The sequence below is a fragment of the Bicyclus anynana genome, chromosome 11 (genome assembly GCF_947172395.1).
Source record: "Bicyclus anynana chromosome 11, ilBicAnyn1.1, whole genome shotgun sequence".
Classification (NCBI taxonomy): Eukaryota; Metazoa; Arthropoda; class Insecta; order Lepidoptera; family Nymphalidae; genus Bicyclus; species Bicyclus anynana.
The window spans coordinates 10,189,525-10,213,243 of NC_069093.1; the positions used below are offsets into that span (position 1 = coordinate 10,189,525).

A 23,719-nucleotide genomic window follows, 5' to 3' on the forward strand; every position below is an offset into this window, starting at 1 on the left:
AAGAATAACATGTTGCTTAATAATCTTTTCAATCTTATTATGAAAGTTCCATTGAAATTGATTCAGCTGTTCCATATATTACAACAACCCCCGAACAAACAGACAGAAAAAGTTAAAAAATAGTTCATTTGTGTTTCGTATCGTACAAATAACTACACAACATAGTTATTTTGAAACCAAACAGACAATTTGATTTTATTTATATGCATTGATTATTTATTCATACTTTTTTGCAAGGAATATACTCGTATATAAATTGGATGTGAATTTGGAGAAAACAATTATGCTAAAGACTGTACCTTTAAGGTTGATCCGGCTTGCTTTGCACGTGCAAGGTTCCTTCGACATTAACATCTCATGACTTAACTTATTATACTTGTGCTATAGATACATAGTAACTTATAAGTACTCTCTGTGGTTATCGCTGATAAAAATAGATTAACTGTATTGTTGGTTAACGGTTAGATATTTCAACTATGGGTCCTAAGATCCCAGTTTTGAGTGTAAAATGTTATGAACTTTCGGTCTACAAATTCTCAATAACTAAACTTTTGGTGATTATCCCACCAGGTGACTGACGTTATCAAGCGATGATGATGATGAAACATTAGCTAGTATCACCACATTACAAACAATATTTAGTAGTAGTAGAACTATTTATACCAGAGTTTTTCGGGGTAGTACGACATTGTTTAACTTGTGCAAAATAATGTAAAATAATGGTTTCTATTGGGACTTTCAAACAAAACGGTCTCGAGCCGCCAGCATTATGAATATTATTTATTTCATATTTTTTTTCCTAAAAATATTTTTTTTTTCCTAAGGTCAATAACGTTGACCTATAATAATCAAACCATTAATAAGAATTGTATTAGTGAGAATAAAGCATGGAAAAATAAGACAGAATATTCCTACATCATTAGATAGGGAATTTCCAGAACTATTTCTATATAATCATATCGGAAAACCCGGAGATCTTGGCATCCCTGTACAATACGAAATAAGGCACGAAGATCCGTTAAATTGTTCAAGGTAAACCCACATGAGTCCATCCAGGATATTATTACTCGTTATGGTTTCTTGGTACACAAACGTCTTGTTTCAAAGATCAAATATTCAACACTCATAGTTGGTAAGACTACTTCTACTACAAAGCATTTCTTTGTTGTATGTAAAGTTAAGTAAATAATGAATTTATATTCACATGTCAAGTGTCTTTTTTATTTTTATTAGATGAAGGGATACTACATACTTGTATTATAAACGTGAAAGTTTGTATGGATGTTTGTTACCTTTGATGCAAAAACTACTAAATAAATTGAAATAATATTTAGAATGGAGATAGATATTTTAAGCTATTTTTATTCTGCAAATATCCACGCTTTCCGCAAGAATGGTAGGAAACAGAATTTCACATGGACGAAGTTGCGGGCATAAGCTAGTCCACAATAATGTAGACTCTATTCCGAAACTTGCCACTTCTGTAATTATCTGCATAGAATTAATTTATTCCCCACTAATATGATTATTGCCCACTTCTGTACTGAACACAGAACATGAAGTACTTAAGCTTTCTCATATCCGAACTTGGTCTCTTTTTCGCGTGTGGTTTGCTATTGACAATAATAAATTATCAGACGTTCGCTATGATTTTGTTATTCGCTTACACATAATATTTATTGTGTAAATAAAAAAAGCCTCAATAAACTTAGAAGATGACCTTAATTAGTATTTAAGTGCCAATTGTTTTATAAAACAACAAACAAGTGGACGGATCTAGGAACCCACAGATTTTAGCACAAAAAAACCTTTAGTCCACTATATGAATAATATTACGGTAATTAGTGTACTAAAATGATCTGTAATTACATAGAAATAAGAGTCACATGGATATTCGTCTGGTGTATGGCAACAGCTTAAAGCTCGTATCGTCTGCAAATGTCAAGGCTGTCATTGTCTCGCCGTCACATGACCAAGTCACATGAGTGGACGCTATGTGCCGTTTTGTTCCATTTGAGCGCCTCTCTTTTGTTTTTGTATTTTTAATTACGAGATTACAGTTGGATGGGCATATTGCACAAATGTTCTTGTTATTTGTAACTGTGTTTTTTATGAACAAAGGGTTAAGACGCTTGGCTAATTGTTTTTTGTGGAAACTGCGTAATTGCATTTAAATTTTTTTTTTTCATTTATTATCTCAATCTTGCAATTTTTACATTTAGGTATAATACGAATCAAAATGATCATTCTAATATATATAGTTTTTTATTTATTTTATATGCCCGTGACAGGAGACTCGAGCTCAGCAGTGAGCCGAATATGGGTTGATAATGATGATGACGGTTGAAGTCTGGTATCACGAGTATCTATCATATTTATTGCAAAGCGTTTCCCATGTTAACTTTAGGTAACTTTTCCAAAAAATCAGGACGACAATTTTTAATTTCCTTGGAACTTCAACATCCACTTGAAGTCCTGCGAAGGTATGACAATATAGACAAAATATTCGCACATAATAGATAAATGACCGACTGACTGAAAACGCTGACGGCCTCCGTGGCGCAGTGGTATGCGCGGTGGATTTACAAAACGGAGGTTCTGGGTTCGATCCCCGGCTGGGTAGATTGAGATTTTCTTAATTAGTCCAGGTCTGGCTGGTGGGAGGCTTCGGCCGTGGCTAGTTACCACCCTACCGACAAAGACGTACCGCCAAGCGATTTAGCGTTCCGGTACGAGAAACCAAAAGGGGTGTGGATTTTCATCCTCCTCCTAACAAGTTAGCCCGCTTCCATCTAAGACTGCACCATCACTTCCCATCAGGTGAGATTGTAGTCAAGGGCTAACTTGTAAAGAATAAAAAAAAAAACATTATAAGCAGTACGAACCGAGTAGATCAATATGGAACACGCCAACGTTACTAACCAATATTTTACGTTGTTCCGATTACTCCGAACGGCCGTCACATTCCGACTCCCCGATGCGAGATTAGCACACATCCTTGTTGTTACGTGAGCTGTCATTGTTTTGCGATGAGTAGTTCACTAGTTGTGCTATAGATCCGTTAAACTTCCACACGTACGATAGGAAATATGAATTTAATTATCCATTTAGATTTAATTAATGTTCTATTTTATATTCGTCATTATCTACAAAAGTCGCTGTGTTCAAAAAACATTATAATTATTTACTTAGGTATTTAGGAACAGGTTCCTTTTACATGTTTAGATTATTTTATTTTATAAATAGTTTTATTAATATTTAATATAACTAACATAAGTGCGTACGCAAGTTTGTGTTTTGGAATTCTCTTTGTTTGTCTTTCACGTTTTAACTTCTCAAATGTAAAATTCGATAGATATTTACATATTATTTTTATACAGAACTTTTATTTCTCCCAAAAATATTTTTCTTTGATTGTCATCTGGTTTTAAAATTCACTGACAATATTGGCGCGCGAGTGTTAAATAAATAAAACCACCATTATTAGCGTAAACTGAACAGAATCGCCACACGACATTGTGAATACGTACAGGTAAAAGAAACAATATAAAAACAAAGAGAAAATAGAATCTGTCCGAAGCGAAGAAGAACGAAAGCTTAAAACTGGCTACTCGTACTGTGCTTATAAACAAGGTTCAGGAAGGTGGCAATGAGATGGGACGTTTTGATGTAAATTTTCGGGAATTTAATTTTTTCTTGAATTTGAATTAAAACATAATGGATTAAAATTAATAAAGTTCTAATAATAGTTTGTTATTGTCAATAAATAAATTACTAAAGCGCCATCTAGTTCAAATGTTCCGTACTTTTAAACTGTTAGTGAGTAAACGTACAAGTGGAAAGTCGATTTTCTGCGTAGCTTCTCCTATACTATGAAGTAGTTTTCGTAACACACGGTAGATGGCAATCTTGTCAATAAACTTGTGTTACATTTGTAGATCAAAATGAAAAGAATAGGTTAGGTAAGAGAGATCTTTTGGGAGAGTAAGTTTTACTTTAAAAGTAAACTACTGGGATTCTAAAAAAAGTGATAGGTGAAGTTATCCTAATATCGCAGGGTAGACAGGAGCAGGGCACCAATGATTTTTTAAAAAGAGTAATAGGGCGGGTAATATACTCAATATTACCCGCCCTTTTATACAGAACTTGTCTTCTGAACCAGTGGTAGATTTTTCTTTTTTTTATTCTTTACAAGTTAGCCCATGACTACAATCTCACCTGATGGTAAGTGATGATGCAATCTAAGATGGAAGCGGGCCAACTTGTTAGGAGGATGGGAATCCACACCCCTTTCGGTTTCTACATGACATCTTATCAGAACGCTAAATTGTTTTGCGGTACGCCTTTGCTGGTAGGGTGGTAATTAGTCACGGCCAAAGCCTCCCACCAGCCAGACCTAGACCAATTAAAAACAAAACAATCGGCCTGGCCGGCGATCGAACGGGTAGTCCTTAAAATAGTCAAACTGGACTCAAAAGTGCTTGTAAAATAAAATTAATTTTAATTTTGATTTCCAAATTTACAGGGAATGCTGCAAGAGAGCCTTGCGAAGCAACACATATTAAGTTCTCAGTTTTATAGTTGGGTAATTTTAAATTACCACTTAACATTAGTAATATACTTTTTACTTTATTCATCAGCATAAAAAATAGTCTCCTAAAGGTATATTTAATTTCTAGTAGGTAGAATTGCCAGTGATTGTTTCAAACAACAAAAGGAAGTCCGTAGCTTAGTTCCCACACTTGGTCATGGAATACAGACTTGATATTACGCTGCCATAAAAACCTAGTAACCTCCTAATTAGTAAGTAACGTGACAGTAATGCTTCAAACGTTGGCGACGGAGAAAATCGCTGAGCTTATTTGTACAACGCTTGGTTTACTAACTGAACTAGACTCTATGCAAATCAGGAAAATCAGGGAACTTTACTTCTTGTTAGATACTAAGCTTTTGTTGAGACTTCATCATCATCACCAACAGCGACCAGCAGGCTGTCCTGTTTTCCAAGTCTATAAAGTCGAGTAAATAAAATGACAATTAGAACTTTCAGTTTTTCACGGGTTTATAGAATTCCTCCGTTCAAACTAGCAATTACGTAATATCAAATAAGCTTCCAGAATCATATAAAACTATGCCCCTAATAAAGTTTAAGCGAATAATCTTCTCCATTTTAAATAATAAGAATTATTATAGTGTTGACGAGTACATGAATGACATGAAATTTTGTAATGTATAAATATTGACGTTTTATAATTGTAGGTATAATAAATTATTGTAAAATTCTGTAAATATTTGCACGCTGATATATCAGTAAATTGTGTTGGAATTTTTTATCTATAGTGTAAGAACCATTGTAACCCACAGTTTCAGCAAATAAATTATTATTATTATTATTATTTGTTAATAATAATAATAATAATAATATAAAACATCGTTTTATTTTAGTTTTACTAAGATAATATGTACCTACGCCTAAATTACGAACTAAACCCTCTTTGACAGTTAGTAAAAAATATTAAAGTACCCATTAAAATAAATTGAACGGAATTACGTTTGAACACTTGAGAAATAATACCTACTTACAATGAGAAAATTAAGCTAATAAGTTACAACTTTTCTCAACAAATTTTCTCTTATGTAGTAACAATATTATCATTCCGCTGTTGAAAAAATCTCACAAACAGCAATCCTACAGTAAATCCAAATAAATACTTACTGTAGTGCTTAATGTACTAGTACATCGTAATAAGAAGAATTGCCAATTTGCCATATTGAATTTTAACGCATATGACGAAGATGATATGGACTGTGTTGCCAGTAAAAAGTTGGTCATAATTATGAATAATCGGTTGCTTTTACATAAATAACTTGTAAGCTCCAAATACTCTCTCCTATAAGGAGACCTTTCTCCTATTTTGACCTATTAAGCTAAAGAAAGAAAAATATGTCAATCTTTTCCATTCGTCTCTATCACTCGTCAACTAATCATCCACTCCTTTTACACACATGTCCTCTTTCACACAATCTAACCACCTCTTTAGCCTTCCTCTCCTCTTATGTCCTTCCACTTGCAAATTCAACATTTTTCTAGTAATATGACTTTCCTCCCTACGCATTACATTTCCATACCAAGCTAACCTTCTACTCCTCAATTTTTCTGTCACTGGCGCCACCTTAAGACTTCCTCTTATATACTCTTTCTGCTGATAATGATGATGATGATGATGATAATGATGATGACATATATAAAAGTAGTATTTTTCAGATTTACGAAAGAGTGTTCCTTACTTACTTCAGTATACTAGGACCAGTATTGGACACACATGCACAGTTATCTACTAGTGTGTGTGTTGTCCTTGCGCGTGGAGGCCCGCAGGCGGAAGTGAGAAGGCTCGAAAGAAAGTACTCACAACCGGTCGTTAGTGGGCCACTGGCAGGTCCGCGCCACAGCGTAAGCATACAGTATAACAGGAACAAGTTGTACCGTATCTGTATACAGGATGTCCCGTAAATATCAGGACATACTTTATAGGGTGATAGCTGACATCAAGACCTGCTAAAATAACTGCTAATATATGTTAGTCGAAATTTTACTGCTTTTGAGTTATATTGAATTATGTAAAAAATACAAAAACCCTATCTTCAGTGCAGTTTAGTCGTGTGCTGAAAATTACTTATGCGCTGATTTTATACTTGCTAATTATTTTTGAATAGCCAATTAGACTTTGGTTTTTTCTTATACAAAGTGAGTTTTTTCCAAAAAACGGGCCTAATTATTTTTTTTATGTTTAGCGATTTTTATTGCATCTACTTTTAACGGTCACGTTGAAAAAAAATGTACTAGGCAAAGTTGTACATCTAACTTAAAAACATGCTCATTTCATAAGGGTTCTAAAGATTCTGATAAAGACATTAGTACATTATTTTAAACACTTTGTCCCATTTGCTATTTTAGTTCCGAAAGTAACGTAAAACTGCAACTCTAAAAATGAAGGACTTTCTATACAAACTTTAAACCCCTATTTCACCCCCTTCTCTTTTTTTTAGGGTCAAAAAGTACCCTATGTTTTGCTCCAAGGCCCAATTAACCATTATACTAAAATTCATCTAGATCAGTTCAGTCGTTGAGCCGTGAAAAGGTGATAGATAGACAGACAGACAGACTTACTTTCGCATTTATAATCAGATTGATACACTAATTTTGAAATGTAATACGTGAAATATTTATATAAGTGAATAAATATCATCATTATTGATGCCGACTTTTGGACGTTTTAAACATACATCCAAACACCACAGTCCCTGAAAAATACTCATATTTTAACCAAACCTCCATCTAAATTACTCTTCACACACACAGTCAGTCAGTCACAGAATACATTTGAGCGAACTCCGATGTGTTTTTTGACTGACTTCGTTTTTTCTACTACTACTACTGATTTACTATTAAAGCTACACTGTGACTATGGAAGTCTGGATCCAGCCCTCGGCCCCGTTAGTTCACGTAGCAGACATCAAGGTCGCATGATAAACGATATCAGGCATGTTTGTATTAGGCCTCAGGTGGGTGAGATACATTGCACTCTAGCCTTGGAGCTCATGTCCCGCACTGACTTATGGGGAGCCCATTATGCTAAAAGTGTACTTACTCGAGCGTCACAGGGATTTAGTAGATTATAGATAAAAGAATACCTACACTATTTTCGCTTTATAATTTAAATTATTTACTTGAATGTATAGTCTAGTCAATAGAGCATTTTCCTTCGAAGTCCTCAAGAACAGCTCAGATATTTGTTTTTCCATTAACATAGTGAATAGCAGGACTACTTAACATGCTCGGAGGGACGTCTGTAACACCATCAACTTCACAAATTTGAGCTAAAAAAAGAAAATTTATAGAAATAAAGAAAATTTCAGTATTACCTACCTAACCCGACCCATTATTCGGGTCTAAAGGCAGTCTTTAATTATTGGCAGTGAAATTAGAAGCACATGTCATTTGGGGTTATCAACCTAAAGTATATAGGTGTTAACTGTTAAGTCTAAATACTTATCCAAGGAGTATCTGCTTGAATGGTACAGTTCATAAAATTACACGTACTATGACGCTGAACGTAATATAAATGTTAAGTCGACAAATGCAGTTCAACACATAAGTATCTGTAACATGTTTGTAGAGTGCGATATCAGCTAAAAAGTTTCACACAATATTTATGTTTACAAAAATAAAGATTGTCTTACAAAATACAAATCCTTCAATTACGTATAATATTGTCCTTACATAACCATTGCAAGTAAGTTTGGTCATTAAACCAATAATGTATCCGAACGTATTAAAAAGTGAAAACGCGCTTATGAAGTCAACAACGGCGCATTGATTTCAACTTTCGAAATTTTGTTTGAGATTTTATGTTAATTTTTGGTTTGACCGTTTCAAAACTTTAGACGGAACATGGCTTGCAAAACGATTTCTTCGTAGAGTAATTTCAGTGTTACTTTTCCCTTGTAACTCGATTACTTAACGAATTAAAGATATTGAATTTAAGCAATGCATAATATTCAAATGAATAATGAGGATAGACAATAAATTAATCATCATCTTATCAGCCGATGGAAGTTTTGTGGGTGTACTTCCAAAAATCACGATCCTCCATTATTCTCTAACGATGTTTCGTATAACTCACAAGTGCGAGTTTCGAATTTACCGCTATCTTTCTCATTCTATAGTATCGTGTTAAACAGAGAGAGATAGAGGTGAATTCGAAACTCGCACTTGCGAGTTGTAACAATATCATTACAGCAACAATAGCCTCGCTAAGCCGTCTGCATCCAGCGAATCCCTGCGACCTGGTGAAGGGGCGACCAACACTGCGCTTTCTAGTGCGGAGTCACCATTCCAGCACCTTAGGACCCAACGTCCATCGGATTTTCGAAATATGTGCCCCGCCCATTGCCACTTCAGCTTTGAGACTCGTTGAGCTATGTCGGTGACTACGGGTATCCTCATTTCTGATTCTATCACACTGAGATACACCGAGCATAGCTCGTTCCATCGATCGATGTGTGACTCTGATCCTTCTTATGAGGCTCTTGTAGACAATAAACTACGTTTGATATATTTAAAATGCATCAAAAGAACTAAATTGTCATTTTCAGACGATCCTCTTCCACTGCTGAAAGAAGCTATTTCATCACCTTGGAACCCTAAGGTCCATCAGTTCTTCGAACTATGTACATAAATACAATATATAGAAAAAGAACATACTTACATATATTTTGAAAGTCGGTTAAAAACTGATCACTTAATTCACCACAAAATACAAGAATTCGGATTTGCTAAAGAAACGACAGTTATTTAGAGCAAAAATTGCCAGTTCCAGTATCTAGCAAAGTTTTTCAAAGCTACGCTGTTCTGAGTAGGTTAAGTTCAACTTACGATCGTAAAAAAATCTTTTATTCATTATAAACTTGTTTTAAAAAAAGAGAAACCGTAGAGGTAAATAGAAAATCTAGTAGTGCACATAAATAAGAAGTAGTTAGTACACTATATAACTGCCTCGTAAGACACCAGGTTATGCGGCTTGGAATCATGAAGTTCTGAGTTCGATTACTAAATCAGGCTTGTATATTGCATATTGAGCTTCTCCCTTCTAAGAATCTTTTAGGATTTTTTTCAGTAGCTGACCGGAGTTGAGAAGTTCGTGATTGTCAATCTGCATTACAGCAGCGTGGTGGGTCTAAGCTCCAAACCAATAAAGAGATAGGCTTTAGTGACTTGTTATAAAAGACACAAAAAAACAAAGCGTTGAGGTGTTAAAGTTAAAATTATGTACGGAGAGCCATGATAGCCCAGTGGATATGACTTCTGCCTCCGATTCCGGAGGGTGTGGGTTCGAATCCGGTCCGGGACATGCACTTCCATATTTTCAGTTGTGTGCATATTAAGAAATTAAATATCACGTGTCTCAAACGGTAAAGGTGAAGGTAAAACATATCGTGAGGAAACCTGTATATCAGAGAATTTTCTTAATTATCTGCGTGTGTGAAGTCTGCCAATCCGAATTGGGCCAGTGTGGTGGAGTACTGGCTTAACCACTCTCATTCTGAGAGGAGACTCGAGCTCAGCAGTGAGCCGAATATAGGTTGATAATGAATGAATGAATGAATCTACGTAGGTAAACAATGTACAACAGTTTTCGTGTAAGAACATAGCAATTATAGATTACAGTTAGCGTGGCCACTGTTGCTGGTTCATTCGCCGTTGATACATGATGTGATGTTGACATAACACATTACACTACATATAACTTGTAACTGTACTCAGATAATGCTTTTAAAGCTTTGCGTCCATCTAAATGTATGCTATCAGAATCATCTAAATGTTCCGTGAACGCAATAAATACTTATGATTCCCGTTCCTACAGATATCGCATTTCCAAATTATACGTTTGCTTCTCTATTTTATATGGTTGAATAAGATGGTTTACGATGCAAGCATTGTAAATATGGAGATAGTTTGAAATCTCGAGTCTCGAAAAAGTTCGTCTCAAACGTTTAAGTTTTTTAAAGAGCTAAGGTTTTAAGGAATTTGCATTTAGAATATATATTTAGAAGGTACTAAGTTGATCGTAGATGGCAAGATACTTAGAAAACACGCACCAGGAAGAAAGCGGCGGTAATGGATTGACGATATTAATAACTGAACTAAGCGTAGGTTATATACTTTCAGTTTATAAAGATTTTACTGAACCACAACATTTTTCTCTACCTGATTGTAAACTTTTAAGAAGTCGATATATTTTAAAGATGATAATTTTGTATTGTAAGTTTTTGTAATGTCCATGCACAAATAAATCTAATGCATTGGTTGAAGTATGAAGTATTTTAAGGAGTAAAACTATAATAATAAAAGTAGCAAACTGTATTGATATTAACTCCTCAAAGATGCGGTGAATGCTCGCCCTAAGAGCAAACAGTTTGAAACTAAAATATAGCGAGAACTGGCGTGGAAACGAGTTTAAATATTGCTAAGTAAAGCCAGAAGAGTAATAGTTACCGTTATTTATACAACAATGTATTTACTACGTATAAAATGGTTCTTTACCGTGCATGAAAATTTATTTTTTCCAGCGGTGTCTAGTGGGTAAAACTTCGGCCTATTTTTCTTTGATCGTCGGATATTAGGGACACACGAGCAGAGAACGGGGAGTGTCTATCGATCGTCAAGGAATTCCTTAACCCTACATCCTGTAATCACAAGTTCAGGACTCTACTCGGATTTCTTCTCTCTACCACGCGATGAACCCGGCACCCGCATGGTGAATCCCTGGAATGCTAAGATATTCGTCTCTCTAGATACAAGGTGTAGGAATGGCGATGGCGACCCGGCGACTCCACTTATAGACTGATCACATCAAGCTATAGTAGAAGTTGCTAAATGCAGGCGGCTCATTGGTGGTTGGAAGTTCCAAAAAGTCAAGGTGCTGCAATGGACATCTATCGACTTGAGATAATGACTATTATTCAGAGAGAAGAGGAGTGCCTTGTAGTGGCCAGATTAGTTGTTCACGACGTTATCTTAACCAATACATTCTCGACTGGAATAGAGATGATGACAGTTTTTAAATTAAGAGTATGTTAATAGTAAAGCAATTTTCTAAAAGTAACAGGATATCTGCGATCACTATTTTCGGAGCTACAGAGATTTAAAGGGTCAGATTTGCGCCTGCCATGGATCTCTGTAAAACGCCCATACAAAATGGCACGATTTGCTTAACGTTAGATTTCCATGAGCGTTTAAACAAAATAACAAATATCTTTGTTCTCATTGAAGATACGAGTAACAACCTGAGTAGATATTTAATCAAACTTAAGAAGTCTTGGGTTTGATCTACATCATTTCGACTTTTTATCTATCGATATTTCAACGCTTTCAGAATTGTATGTTTTAAGCACAAAAGTCTACCATCATTATAAAGTTATATTCCTTGTAAGCATCGTTAGTAAAGATTAAAACTAAATCCTCCGCACCATTGTCATACGTAACAACAAAATTTAACAAACATTCAAAAGTCAATGAATAAACAAAGTATTAAAGCGCTTAAAACGCAAACAACTTTCATTTAATATCCGCATAGAAAGAAATGAGTAAATTTGAAAACTGGAATTTTTACTTCGAGCGAATTCTTCAGTTACGTAAGACGGATGTCATCTGTGGCTTTCTTTAACGAAACGGGCTTTTTATTGTAGTTTTTTCTTAGAAAACTTGCTAAGGAAAACACACATAAAAAGAAATCCTGCAAATAGTTATCATTATCATTATCAGCCGATGGACGTTCATTGCTGGACATAGGCCTCTTGCATAGACTTCTAAACACATCGGTCTCGAGCCACCAGCATCCAGCGACTCCCTGTAACTCGCTTGATGTCCTCAGTCCACCTAGTGGGGGGGTCGACCAATTACGCTTTCTGGTGCTCGCCATTCTTTGGGACCTCAAAGTCCAACGGCTCTTCGAACTATGTACCCTGCCTATTGCTACTTTAGATTCGCGACTCGCTGAGTTACATAGCTCAGCCGCAGCTACGTAGTATATCACCTCATTCCTGATTCGATCTCGCACAGAAACTCCAAGCATAGCATCGTTCCAACGCTCCCTGAGTGAGATCGAGCCTTCTTATGAGGGCCACAGTCGGCAATCAAGTCTCGGATCCGTAAGTCATCACTGGAAACACGCACTGTTGGAAAACTTTTGTCTTCAGGCACTAAGGATTTTTTTCATGTAAAGATGTCACGGAGTTTCCCGAATGCTGCCCAGCCGATCTGGATACGACTGTTCATCTCTTTTTCGAAATTGGACCTATCATCATTATCAGCAAATTGAAAAGGCAACTACAGGCCAGGCCTTCCTTTCGTATAGGCGAATCCCTGTCCCCTATTAGTCATTTAATTCTCAGCCCGGAGTCGGGAAGTTGGTTGTTTTACAACCCCGTGCCTCTTAGAGCACGTTAACCCGTCGGTCCCACTCATTATTATTAACATCTGATAATAAATTTAACATTATCACCCTAAGCCTACCAACCAGCATAAGAGCAGTCTGGTGGGTATAAGCTCTATGTCTTATATTCGTATTCCTGCCAGAAGGGACGCCTGCCCTGTAAATAGGCCGTTAAAGATCACGAATTATTTTATTGCCATTTTATAAATTTTCCTCTAACACAATGTTACCAGGATCGTTTAGTTGTGTGAGTGTTAGACAAAGTCGGTGCAAGAGAAAGTCATCGAGGTCCATTCACAAGGCGCATACAAATATTTGATGCCGCCTCCAATACCGAAAACGGGTTTAGACATTTCTTGCTGTGGGCGGCTTTGATATCAACCTGTTCACAATTATAATGATTAAGTTTTACAATTTATTAATATCACGATTACTTTGTAATGAACTTTGAATAATAAAGCCTCGAAAGCCTCAATATCTCAGCTGTAAAGAGACTAGGCCTGTAGCCATGCGGCACGTCGATTCTCTTCCTACAAACGTTAACGCTTCCAAAATTTAAAAATGGGAATGACAGATCCGATCGACAACTTGATCACGTGACCTGTCGATAGTGAATGTCATTCCCATACATTGTTAAATTTTCGAAGAGATATGGTTTGTAGACAGAGAATGGACTCATCACTGAGAGGTCGTGGTTCGATCCCCGCTGACTGGCCTATTGTCACACTCCTAACACAGTCTTTTTCAACTACTTCAAGATGAACGAGAATATATAGGTCATATTTAAAAGATATAGCAAATTTTTTTTTATGAAAAAAAAAATTTCAATGTCCACGGGAATCAAGTAACGTGTATCTGCATCTTTGGTCGAAGGTAGTAGCACTTTTAGTGGATAGAGCTCTTCTATCGCTTGCTTATTTCTGGCGTCAAGCAGAATTGCCAAATACCGGTCTGAAGGGAATAGTTGACGGTGTAATAAGAGGCACATGCACAGGCACAGTTTCTCAATGCAAAGTTGGCGTGAGGAGCGGATCGGAGAAGAGTGGGACAATTTGGTTATGGGCAACTTGATGGAAAAGGTAAGGCTTTAATGAGAAACTTCTTCAGGAAGCCGCCACAGAGGAAATGGACCTGTAACCCTTGAGATTGTTGTTTCTTTGGAAGTCTAAGCAAAAGGCCCATGTCCATCAGTGGACGTCCATCGGCTGCCAATGATGATGCACAGGCAAAATTGCATGATTTTTTTTAATCGGGTCATCATAATAATATCTTGCTTCTTCTACAAAACAAATAAAACATTATTCATAAAAATAGTAAGTACTACATTACACTGATAATTAAATCCGTAATATTGAACAAAAAACGGATCATTAAATTCTGAATTACAGCAGCTGTAGCATGGAAAAAACTGATTGAAGACAGAATATTTATAAAAATTCGAAACAAAAGTTATAACATAAAATTAGTTGTAGATAATTAAGTGGTGTATCTCTCACTTGGGTTTGATTCATTAGTTACGGGGCATATAACTATTTATATTAACAGTAGTAATATAAGAAAGTGTTTATCTTCATAGTATAGGAATCTATTTTTAAAATAAATTAATTGTTTTTATTAATAACATACTCGTTAATGCGAACTTAGCTAGGTGCTCGTAGACTTATAGCTCTTTTTTATTTTTATTCTACGAATTTATGGGAAGTAGTCACTTCTGTGGTTTGAAAAGAAAGTACCTATGTAATAAAATGTCACGTAGTCAAAGAACAATATCAATTTTTTGAAGTATGTCGTAAAGTTAACTTAAGTAGGTATTAATGAGATAAAAAATTAATGGTACCTACTATGCTACAGCTTAAAGAGCCATTTATTAACGCTATACGCGTAACTATTAATAACGTTACAAACAACACACTCTCGTACTGGGTAGAGGAGGTAATATTTTCTAATCTATTGCCTTCGAATTTAAGTTACGTTACCAATTACACTATAGACGCGTTTACATACATAACCTTAAGTGAAAGTATGGGGCTGGTCCCCACATACTAATGATAAAACCGTTTAAAGATTCCGAAACCACACGCCACCGCACTTTTCTCCAACTAGACATGCCCAGTCGGCAAATAAGTTGAATAAATTAGTCAAACGAACTTAACCTACCCCTCTTCGAGTTGCAAAGATGAGACAACAAACAGATGTGTCACGTCACTTCTTGTGATGTTCATATGTATTTCTTTGTCGACTCTGTACATCAATACCTAACGAGCACTTAACTCTACATCTACAAGAACATCTTGTTGTTAGTCTGCAGAAAGAATTGTGGGTTTAGTGATAAAATAAAAACAAGGGATCTTGTTTGTGTACAATTTCAAATGTAGTTTACGTTGGTGAATAAATTCGTAAGCCCAACTGAAAGGCCTTTTTGAAAGATCAACTTTGTTAGTTTGAAGCGTTAGCGAGTTAAGCACCAGTTTTAACGTAAAGATATCTGCGAGTATCTTAGAAGTCAACAATTTCTTAAAGATTGTAATATTTGTACGTCTGTTGGAAGACCAAATAAAGAAAAAGAAAAAAAAAGCATTGCAACCTACTAATATATAAATTAAAACTAAGAATTACACAGTATATTAAATTTAAATTTATAATAGTAGTTGTTCTTTTCATATTAAAGACGGGATCTCACGTTTAAGTACCGTAGGTACCGTAACATTAATAATATGTAGACTGGTTGTCCGGTACGCAAATATTTTTAGTTAAATCTTTGTGATGAATGGACGGTGAAAGTCTACGCGGTCGCTGATCTATGGCCGGCCCGGCTACCATCACTACTTTCCTTCCCCGCGTGTGTGACGTAACTCTATAAAAGAGAGTGTTGTGAAGACGCCGCTGCTATACCGTTTCCGATCGCCTGCCTCGGTCATAGCGTCCCGAACAACGATATACAAGGACGCGGGCGGAACCTCTTCCGCAAGAGCCCTAAGGACTCGACAGTGAAACCAAAAAGGTGAAGTGCATATAGGACATCAGTGCAGTGTTGTGCCAGTGCTGTGACGTGATAGCAACAGTGTCTGCGATAGTGGCTGGGGGGCACTGTCGCCGTCGCAGTGGTTTGAACGGCGTTGATTAAAGGCCTCTGTTTGTTTCAGATACGAGATGAGGTCGTTGTTATTCTTAGCGGCTGTGTGCTGCTTAGTGTTGTCGGCTTACGCGAGCCCTATCTCGCGGCCTGAGGAGTCAGAGGTGAAGGAAGTGGCGAGGCAAGCGGCTCCCGCTGCTGCTGCCGCACCAGCCGCCTCAGATGACGATGACGATGACGATGACGATGATGACGACGATGATGATGTTGACCTCGGTGACCCATTAGCAGGTAGATAAGAATCAATTAGTACAATTTACGTCAGTGTACCTGTAGATCATGCTATCTTCGACTCTACTTAGAAGAATAAGATGATATATAGTTTCCAGTTGAACTTCAAATTACAACACCCGTTTAAAACAAGTAATAAAATAAATAAACAAAACCATTCACTAAAGATATTATGAATGATACGGTAACAAACCAACTGATAGAAAACAATATTATTCATTTTTATTTTTAAAGAATATAAGCTATTATTTCGAAAAATAGTATTGGAATCGAACTTGACCTCTAGGTTCCACAACCCATTCCACAACCGTGAAGTTATTGAGATATTGTTTAGTCTCGGAACTCTAAATTAGGTCTACCGAAAGCCTTAATTATGTTTAAGTTAACCAATAGAACATAAACATCATCAGTAACTTCTGATATAGTAAAAAGTACCTAATTTTATTTATTGTTAATCGACAATAACAGTTATAATTTTTTTAGGACACAAGGAAATAAATGTATAAAACTGGGTAAATCTCGTCAAAGTTGATAATTATATTACCGCTAAACTGTAAAACATTAAGTCAACTAAAACTTGAATGATGTTCCATCCAAACGGAATGCTTAAAGCTTTGTATTTCTGTCTTTATTTATAAACATCATACGTAATAAAAGCAGTTTCAGAAGTATAGTTATAGTATTTATGGATGAAATGCAAGCGTTTTCTAAACACCATGATCCATAAGACATAAATAGAACTCTATTACGATCATTGATTGATGGTGGTCGTAAACGTTGTGATAGAGTTATAAATCTTTTGAATATTGACTCATATAAATACCATTATTAGCACCTTTTATGATGTGATCTATCTTGTGAATAATTATTTAGAAAGTATTTGAAGTTGTATTTTTAAATAAAGTGTTTATGAATGAATGAAATGGTTCGATAACATTCAATGAATTATTAACGAGGGCAAAGGCAAGCATTAACTTTGGTCGGAAGACACAATATTTTTGTAATTAATCTAATAGTAATAATAGGTCAGGATTAACAAATTGCTAATTATCGATTAGAAATCGGCAATTAACTACGTCCCTTTTTTAAAATTTAAGGAAAGTTTGAACCAAAAATCATTGCCAATATATTTCCAATAAAAATTTGAATACAAAGTGTTACAAGTCATCGATATAAATTCCATTCAATCAGGACACGAACCAACGGAATGTGAACACAGCGTGACAGGTGCTCTCATTAGTTAATTAATTCAAACAGAAATACTTATCTTGAGAAATTCAAGCCACCGTGCTTTCTACAGTCGAAAGACTCAGGACGTCACGCACCACAGAACAGACTACGATTAACTGTTCCGATATTTCATATGCGCTAAAGCTGAATAAAGTGGATGAGCTCTACATCCCGACATTAAACTGCATGATGATTTAATATGACTAAGTTTCACATGGATTATAATAATGGACGAAATAAAAAATAATACCAATTCAATGTGTGTTTGAAAATTTTAGAAAAGCAATGTTTTGATAACCCCTTTTTCTAACAATGAGTGAATCTAGTATTTGTAAAATATTTAAATGTGTATTATAAAACTTTTGTGTCTTTAGACTGATATTTATAATTCCTGTTGTTACAGATGACGATGACGACGATGAGGAAGAAGACGATGAAGAAGAAGCAGACGATGATGAGGATGATGATTACTTAGAGAGGTTCTTCGATGATATCTTAGGAGGTAAGACATGGCAAGGTCTTTCAAAACAATTGAATGGCAAGAATAATAGTTTTTGAAGTACTTGTATTTTTTTCATCTGACTGAAAAAGGAGAAGGTTCTCAATTTGCTTGGAATTTTATAAAATCATGTTTCTCTTTTTGTATAGGCGAAGATGATGATGACGATGACGACGACTCAACAGGCGTACAATCAGTCGTAGCTTCAGCAGACACCGTTGCAGCTGCACCAGCGCCTGCTCCTGTAGCAGCTGTAGAAGAGGCCGCCGCAGCCTCAGAAGAAGTAGAGGCAGTTGAGGGAGAAGCCGCCGCAGAAGGCGAAGAGCCAGAAGCGGGACAAAAAGAACCCGCCAGTGCAGAAATCGAGGCCCCCATATCCGGCAACTCTGAAGTAGCAGCTGCAGCTGAAAGCGACGATGACGAAGAGGAGGATGACGACATCACTGACGCACTCGACCCCGAGGATGATGATGACGACGAAGAGGAGGAAGAGGATGACGACGATGACGATGATGACTTATCTGACGCACTCGGCAGAAACAAACAAGCACGTGAGTCCAGAAAATTAAAGGCGGCCTACGCGAAAAAGAGTGGAAAAAAAACCAGCCACATCAAAGTAAAGAAAACCAAAGCGACGTTCGGTGCCAGCCCAGTCGTCGAACACAAAAAGTTTAGATAGTCTGAAGTTCCCGGGAATCGGGCGAACCGTGCCCCCACATCCACCTGAGAGACCCCACGGTCCCCTCCTTTAGTTTAGCTATTTATTGACTATTTATTTATTCTATTTATTTTATTTATTAAGTGATGTGTGCTCGATGAATGAATGCGTAAGTATGAAATTAGTATGTTGAAATTAAATTAATGTCTAGATCATGTCACACCAAATCAGTGGCAATTTTTGAAATAAACTTGTTTGTTCTAATTTTTGTGTAAAATTTATTATACTTTCATAATATGACCTACGTTGTGATTTGTGCGTATAAATAAAAATAAATTCTAGGAAATAGATTTCATATGTATCGGTCAGAAATCTAATTCATTTTGTCAAATAACAGTGACATTATCTAGTACTTAATTTAATTTTATACGTTGTAAAAACAATAAAAATATACTAGTCAAAAATCTTATATTTATATGCAATTTATATCCCTCTTCGAACCTATTACTGATATAATCTATAGTATATTTTAACAATATCATATTCAGCTTTTATCTATTTACTTACGAGTAATATAATTCTATATTTCTGCAGTAACAAGAATATCGAATTTAAATCTATGTAATTAGCTTTTTGACCGATTTATGTAATGTATATTTTAACGCACAATCATAACTGATCCTTTATCCTAAATCCCATCTAACATCTATGTACTATCAGATGAATTTACAAAAGATCGAAAGAACTAGTCAAGATTCGTTTAGAGATAGTGGCAAGTGGCGGCCGATACCAATCTAGAAATCCTGTACACATTGATTAGAAAACGAGCACTGCATTCTAAAGACTGTTAAGGAGCAACTAGTTTGAAAGATGTATGTTAGGGGGTCGGGGATCGCTTCTGCCGTCCGCTTACTTTCCCATCCGGAGTTAGTTCAATGAACCCACCAGATTTCTTCTCCAACCTTGACACTTTCTTTAACCTTGCTCGTCTCTAGTACAGAAAATCGACCTTGACAGAACGTACAACTGTTTCGATAGCCTATAGAAAGTAAACTGAATTAATATTTACTCTCACTGTGACGAAATCACGTCAAAATTTGCGTGATAACGTCCGGCCAAGTGAAAACGAGATAATGAGATGCGAAAAGAGAAATTTTTACGTGTTTGTCGTCGAGAAATTCTGGGAGAGTCGCGAGGAGTCATATTCGACCTGAATGAAACTCGTTTGTTACCGGTAACAACTTAAGCAATTTGTAGCTTGATCTCAATTTCCTTTCATGGGAAAGAAATTTATATCCCTCTTTTATAAATACATAGAAGTGCTATTCTATATAAATATGAAACATTTGAAATATACAAAAAGTTCAACATATGATAATTGAAGGAAAATTTAATATATGATTCGGTATAGGTTAAGGTACATTGTTCAATGACAAAACGTGTATTGGTTTTAAAATTTGATCCATAATTCGATTTCTTCTAATGTACACGACTCGGCACGCAGTTTCTTTTACGTGTAGAAAATAGAAAATCCACCGTTGACTGGTCCTATTAATTGGTATCGTCTATTAGAATTCAAACGGCTTGTAGATACAGAAACAGTTAGCCGTTGGCGTGCCCACTTGACGTGAGGTGAATTAGATGTGTGGTATGAATTATTAGCCCGACGCATATCCAATTATAATAGTTAAGTATTTACGTAGGTGCGTGATAGATTACAGATGTAATGAGTGGATTCGTTTGTTTGGGCATACCGTTTTTAGGAAAATGATTGCCTATTAAATTTCGCCGACGATGAATTATTTATTAATTGATTTCATTAAGTACTACTTTATTAGTAGATTTGTTTTATTGAGTAATTTATATGAGTTAGAATTTGTACTGATTTATCAATATCGAAATTATTTAAGTTTTTAGGTGGTACTTTTAAATAGGTTTCACACAAATATATCTAGTAATCTTTTAATAATTTGAATTTGAATACTGTATCAGAGGTCATAATTTATACTAATATTAAAAAGCAGAAGAGTTTGTTTGTTTGAACGCACTAATCTCAGGAACTACGGGTTCGAATTAAAAAATATTTCAGTGTTGGATAGCTCACTAATTAAGGAAGGCATATACAATATATTATTACGATAACTTTTGAGCGAAACTACGAGGCAAAGCCAGTTAGTAATATTAAAAGCTGTCGAAAGTCCTGGAAATATCGAAGAATAAAATATGTAGTAAAGAGGATATTTTCCTCAATACTACTACTAGAAAGTCAGTTTATAAATAGTTTGTATGTTTATAAATGCCATAAAACTTCTTGTCTGATAAAATAATTAAGTAGCAGATCACCAGCGAACTTTAGGTGAACAATTTTATTTTAATTAATACAGGTGCTTTGGCGGACGAACCAGTAAAGAAACCGCCGGTCCCTGCGATCTACATAGTTAAATATAACAGATTTGTGGACAACATTCTCGAAAAAATGAATGATATATTGAGGCGATCCTACGATCCTGTTAACGTCAAACTGCAGCCTATTGATGCAAGCAAAAAGACAACAAAGCCGAAGAAGAACCAAAAGAAATCGAACAAAAGGTAAGAAACTAATTTGAGATAATGTAGTCACACAGAAAGCATTAGAATTTAAATATTCATCAAAGTCTTTCACGATTTATGGCAATAATACAATTTCAGGAAATCCTCTAACAAAAAGAAGAATGCCGCTCGTGGAGGAGTTTCAGAGAAGAAGGAAAACGAAAGCATCCCAGAAAAAGTTGTAGAAAATAATAATGTTGACGAAAAGTTAAAAAATGAGGAACTCAACAAAATCATACCCGAGCAAGAAGTAACTGAATCCAGAGCTTCGAAAGCGAAACCAACAACTAAAGCAAAAACAACAACCGCAAAACCAAAACCAGCTAAAGCCACATCTAAACCGAAGCCTAAACCACCGACAAAGACCACTACAAAGAAACCAGCCAATAAAAACAAAATAAAGACTGCTGAAAAGAGCAAACCACGTGCTAAAGGTACACTGTATGGATTGTCTTCTTTGAGAAGGAGTGGCGATGTTGCAGTTAACATATTGAGTGATCACACAACAGTGAAGAGCAACTTTGCAGTTGGCCCTCTTATATTAAGAGTGGAAAAGGAGGTAAGCAAATTGCTCATAAAACAGTTTAAGAGTACCCCATGTTAATACAGGTCAAATCTTTTATCTCAAATTTTTGGCGCATTCCTACTACAAACATTCAAACTTTAAAAATCAATATTAGTAACTTAAAAATAGTCATGTATATTTTGTTAAGACATGGGTATATTTTAAGATATTTTCTTTGTGTATTTCTGCAATAATTATTTCAAATGTCCAGGTTGGGCGAGGTGCGAAGAAAGAAATCAAATCGGCCACAGCGACCACTGCTGAAATGATGGGAAAGATTACACTACGTGTTAACAATGACGGAGTGGCCACTTTGCATTCCATTAAAGTGTTACAGCCTAAACAGGTCAGTAACACTAGCGTCGAATACTCGTAATTCATGGTATTGCTAGTCATTGTCAATTTTTAAACTTTTATCGCAGTATGAAAGAGTAATTAATAATATTAAATTCGTGCCATTATTGTAATTAATTATGTCATATAATATGGCGTACCTCAGGGTTCTCTATGTAGGTCTTAATATTTGCATGTAATGTAAATGTACTATGTCAGCCGGTGATACTAGTCAATGATATAAATGTTAGGTACAAATAAAGTTATAAATATATCCTTTAGAACTTGCAATATTTACACAATCTATATACTTAAAGATAAGTCAAAAACCGTTTGACGTAGAAAATTTAAAATTGGCAAGGAGGTAGTTTAAAGTTAGTAGACGTCCGCTAAAAACAGATTTAACGAAAAGACCGGATTAAGGAGGTCTAAGGGCGGACGAGGCCGCGAATACTAGTACTTATATAAAGAAAAGATATGTCATAACAGTAGGTACAATAATAGCTAAAATAATATTATAGTAGTAGATTTTGTATGATACGTACCTAGTAAAGTTGTGTTTGGTTCTAGGTGCGTGTGGACAGCAACCATGAGAGAACGCGTGAGTTGGTCTGGCAACGTAGTGCACGCATCGCCCATGTCGTATCAGAGAAACTGAGGTCCGCGTCCAAACCAATGTTCCTCCAGCAGCCTGTAGTCAGGCAATAAATTTGAACATCAAAAAGCCTCAATAGCTCAACGACAAAGGGAATCAACCGAGAGGATGTAGTTTGATCCCTGCTCGCTTGACTATTGTCGTACCCATTCCTAAAAGACTTATTCTTTTATGTAAAAAAAATTACAAAGAAATGAGCTAACTTTGTTGTTAAACTTACCGAATTCGTTAGGCTGTTTATCATCTAATTTATCACATCACACAAAAGCTCGAGAAAACGATATTTCTATAGTTAAGGACCGGACTCAATTAAACGAGATCTTGGGTACTTTACTAGAGTCCTGGTCGTTTACTTTATTTAGTGATGGGATATTTGATCAAGTATAAAGGTCAACACAGAGATTAAAATTGTTTGGTAGAAATGGGTAAATATTGGAAAATAATAATTGGAGACTGTGTTGATTTGTCTATTTCAATTAATTAATTATGTATTTACTATTAAAACATTCATGCTGAATTTACATGTCCCTTTGGAATTTTGCTTACTGTTATAGACAAATCGACAAAAATACGTTTTAGTAGGTACATACATAAGTAAAGTAGGGATTATATGGTGCGATTTTATAGATGCTAAGTTATAAGATACTCATGATGGAATAGTCAGAAAGTGCATTTATTATTGTAACTTAATGGTGCTATTTATTAATATATTATTCAATGAATTACATATAAATTATAATTTAGATTGTATTAAAAAAAAAAGAAAATATAATATACCTATTGAGTTTTATTTTAATTTTCCTTTCTTTTAATCGCAATTCAGAATGGTGG

General features: G+C 35.6%; 1 protein-coding gene across 1 annotated transcript; it reads left to right on the forward strand.

Moving 5' to 3' along the window:
• The first annotated feature begins 15,836 nt into the window (after window positions 1-15,836).
• Window positions 15,837-23,664, forward strand: LOC112055880 (germ cell nuclear acidic protein-like). The gene is made up of 8 exons (XM_052884403.1): window positions 15,837-15,996; window positions 16,139-16,359; window positions 17,993-18,091; window positions 18,238-18,639; window positions 21,131-21,335; window positions 21,435-21,894; window positions 22,112-22,246; window positions 22,804-23,664. The coding sequence occupies exons 2-8, from the start codon at window positions 16,146-16,148 to the stop codon at window positions 22,939-22,941; spliced, it is 1,653 nt and encodes a 550-aa protein (XP_052740363.1). The 5' UTR covers window positions 15,837-15,996; window positions 16,139-16,145; the 3' UTR covers window positions 22,942-23,664.
• The last annotated feature ends 55 nt before the right edge of the window (window positions 23,665-23,719 follow it).

Bases quoted from the DNA above. Each gene is read 5' to 3' on its own strand.
- LOC112055880 (XM_052884403.1), top strand. From the start codon at position 16,146: ATGAGGTCGTTGTTATTCTTAGCGGCTGTGTGCTGCTTAGTGTTGTCG. The intron at 16,360-17,992 runs GTAGATAAGAAT...CTGTTGTTACAG, and splicing joins CCTCGGTGACCCATTAGCAG to ATGACGATGACGACGATGAG. The intron at 21,336-21,434 runs GTAAGAAACTAA...ATACAATTTCAG, and splicing joins CAAAAGAAATCGAACAAAAG to GAAATCCTCTAACAAAAAGA.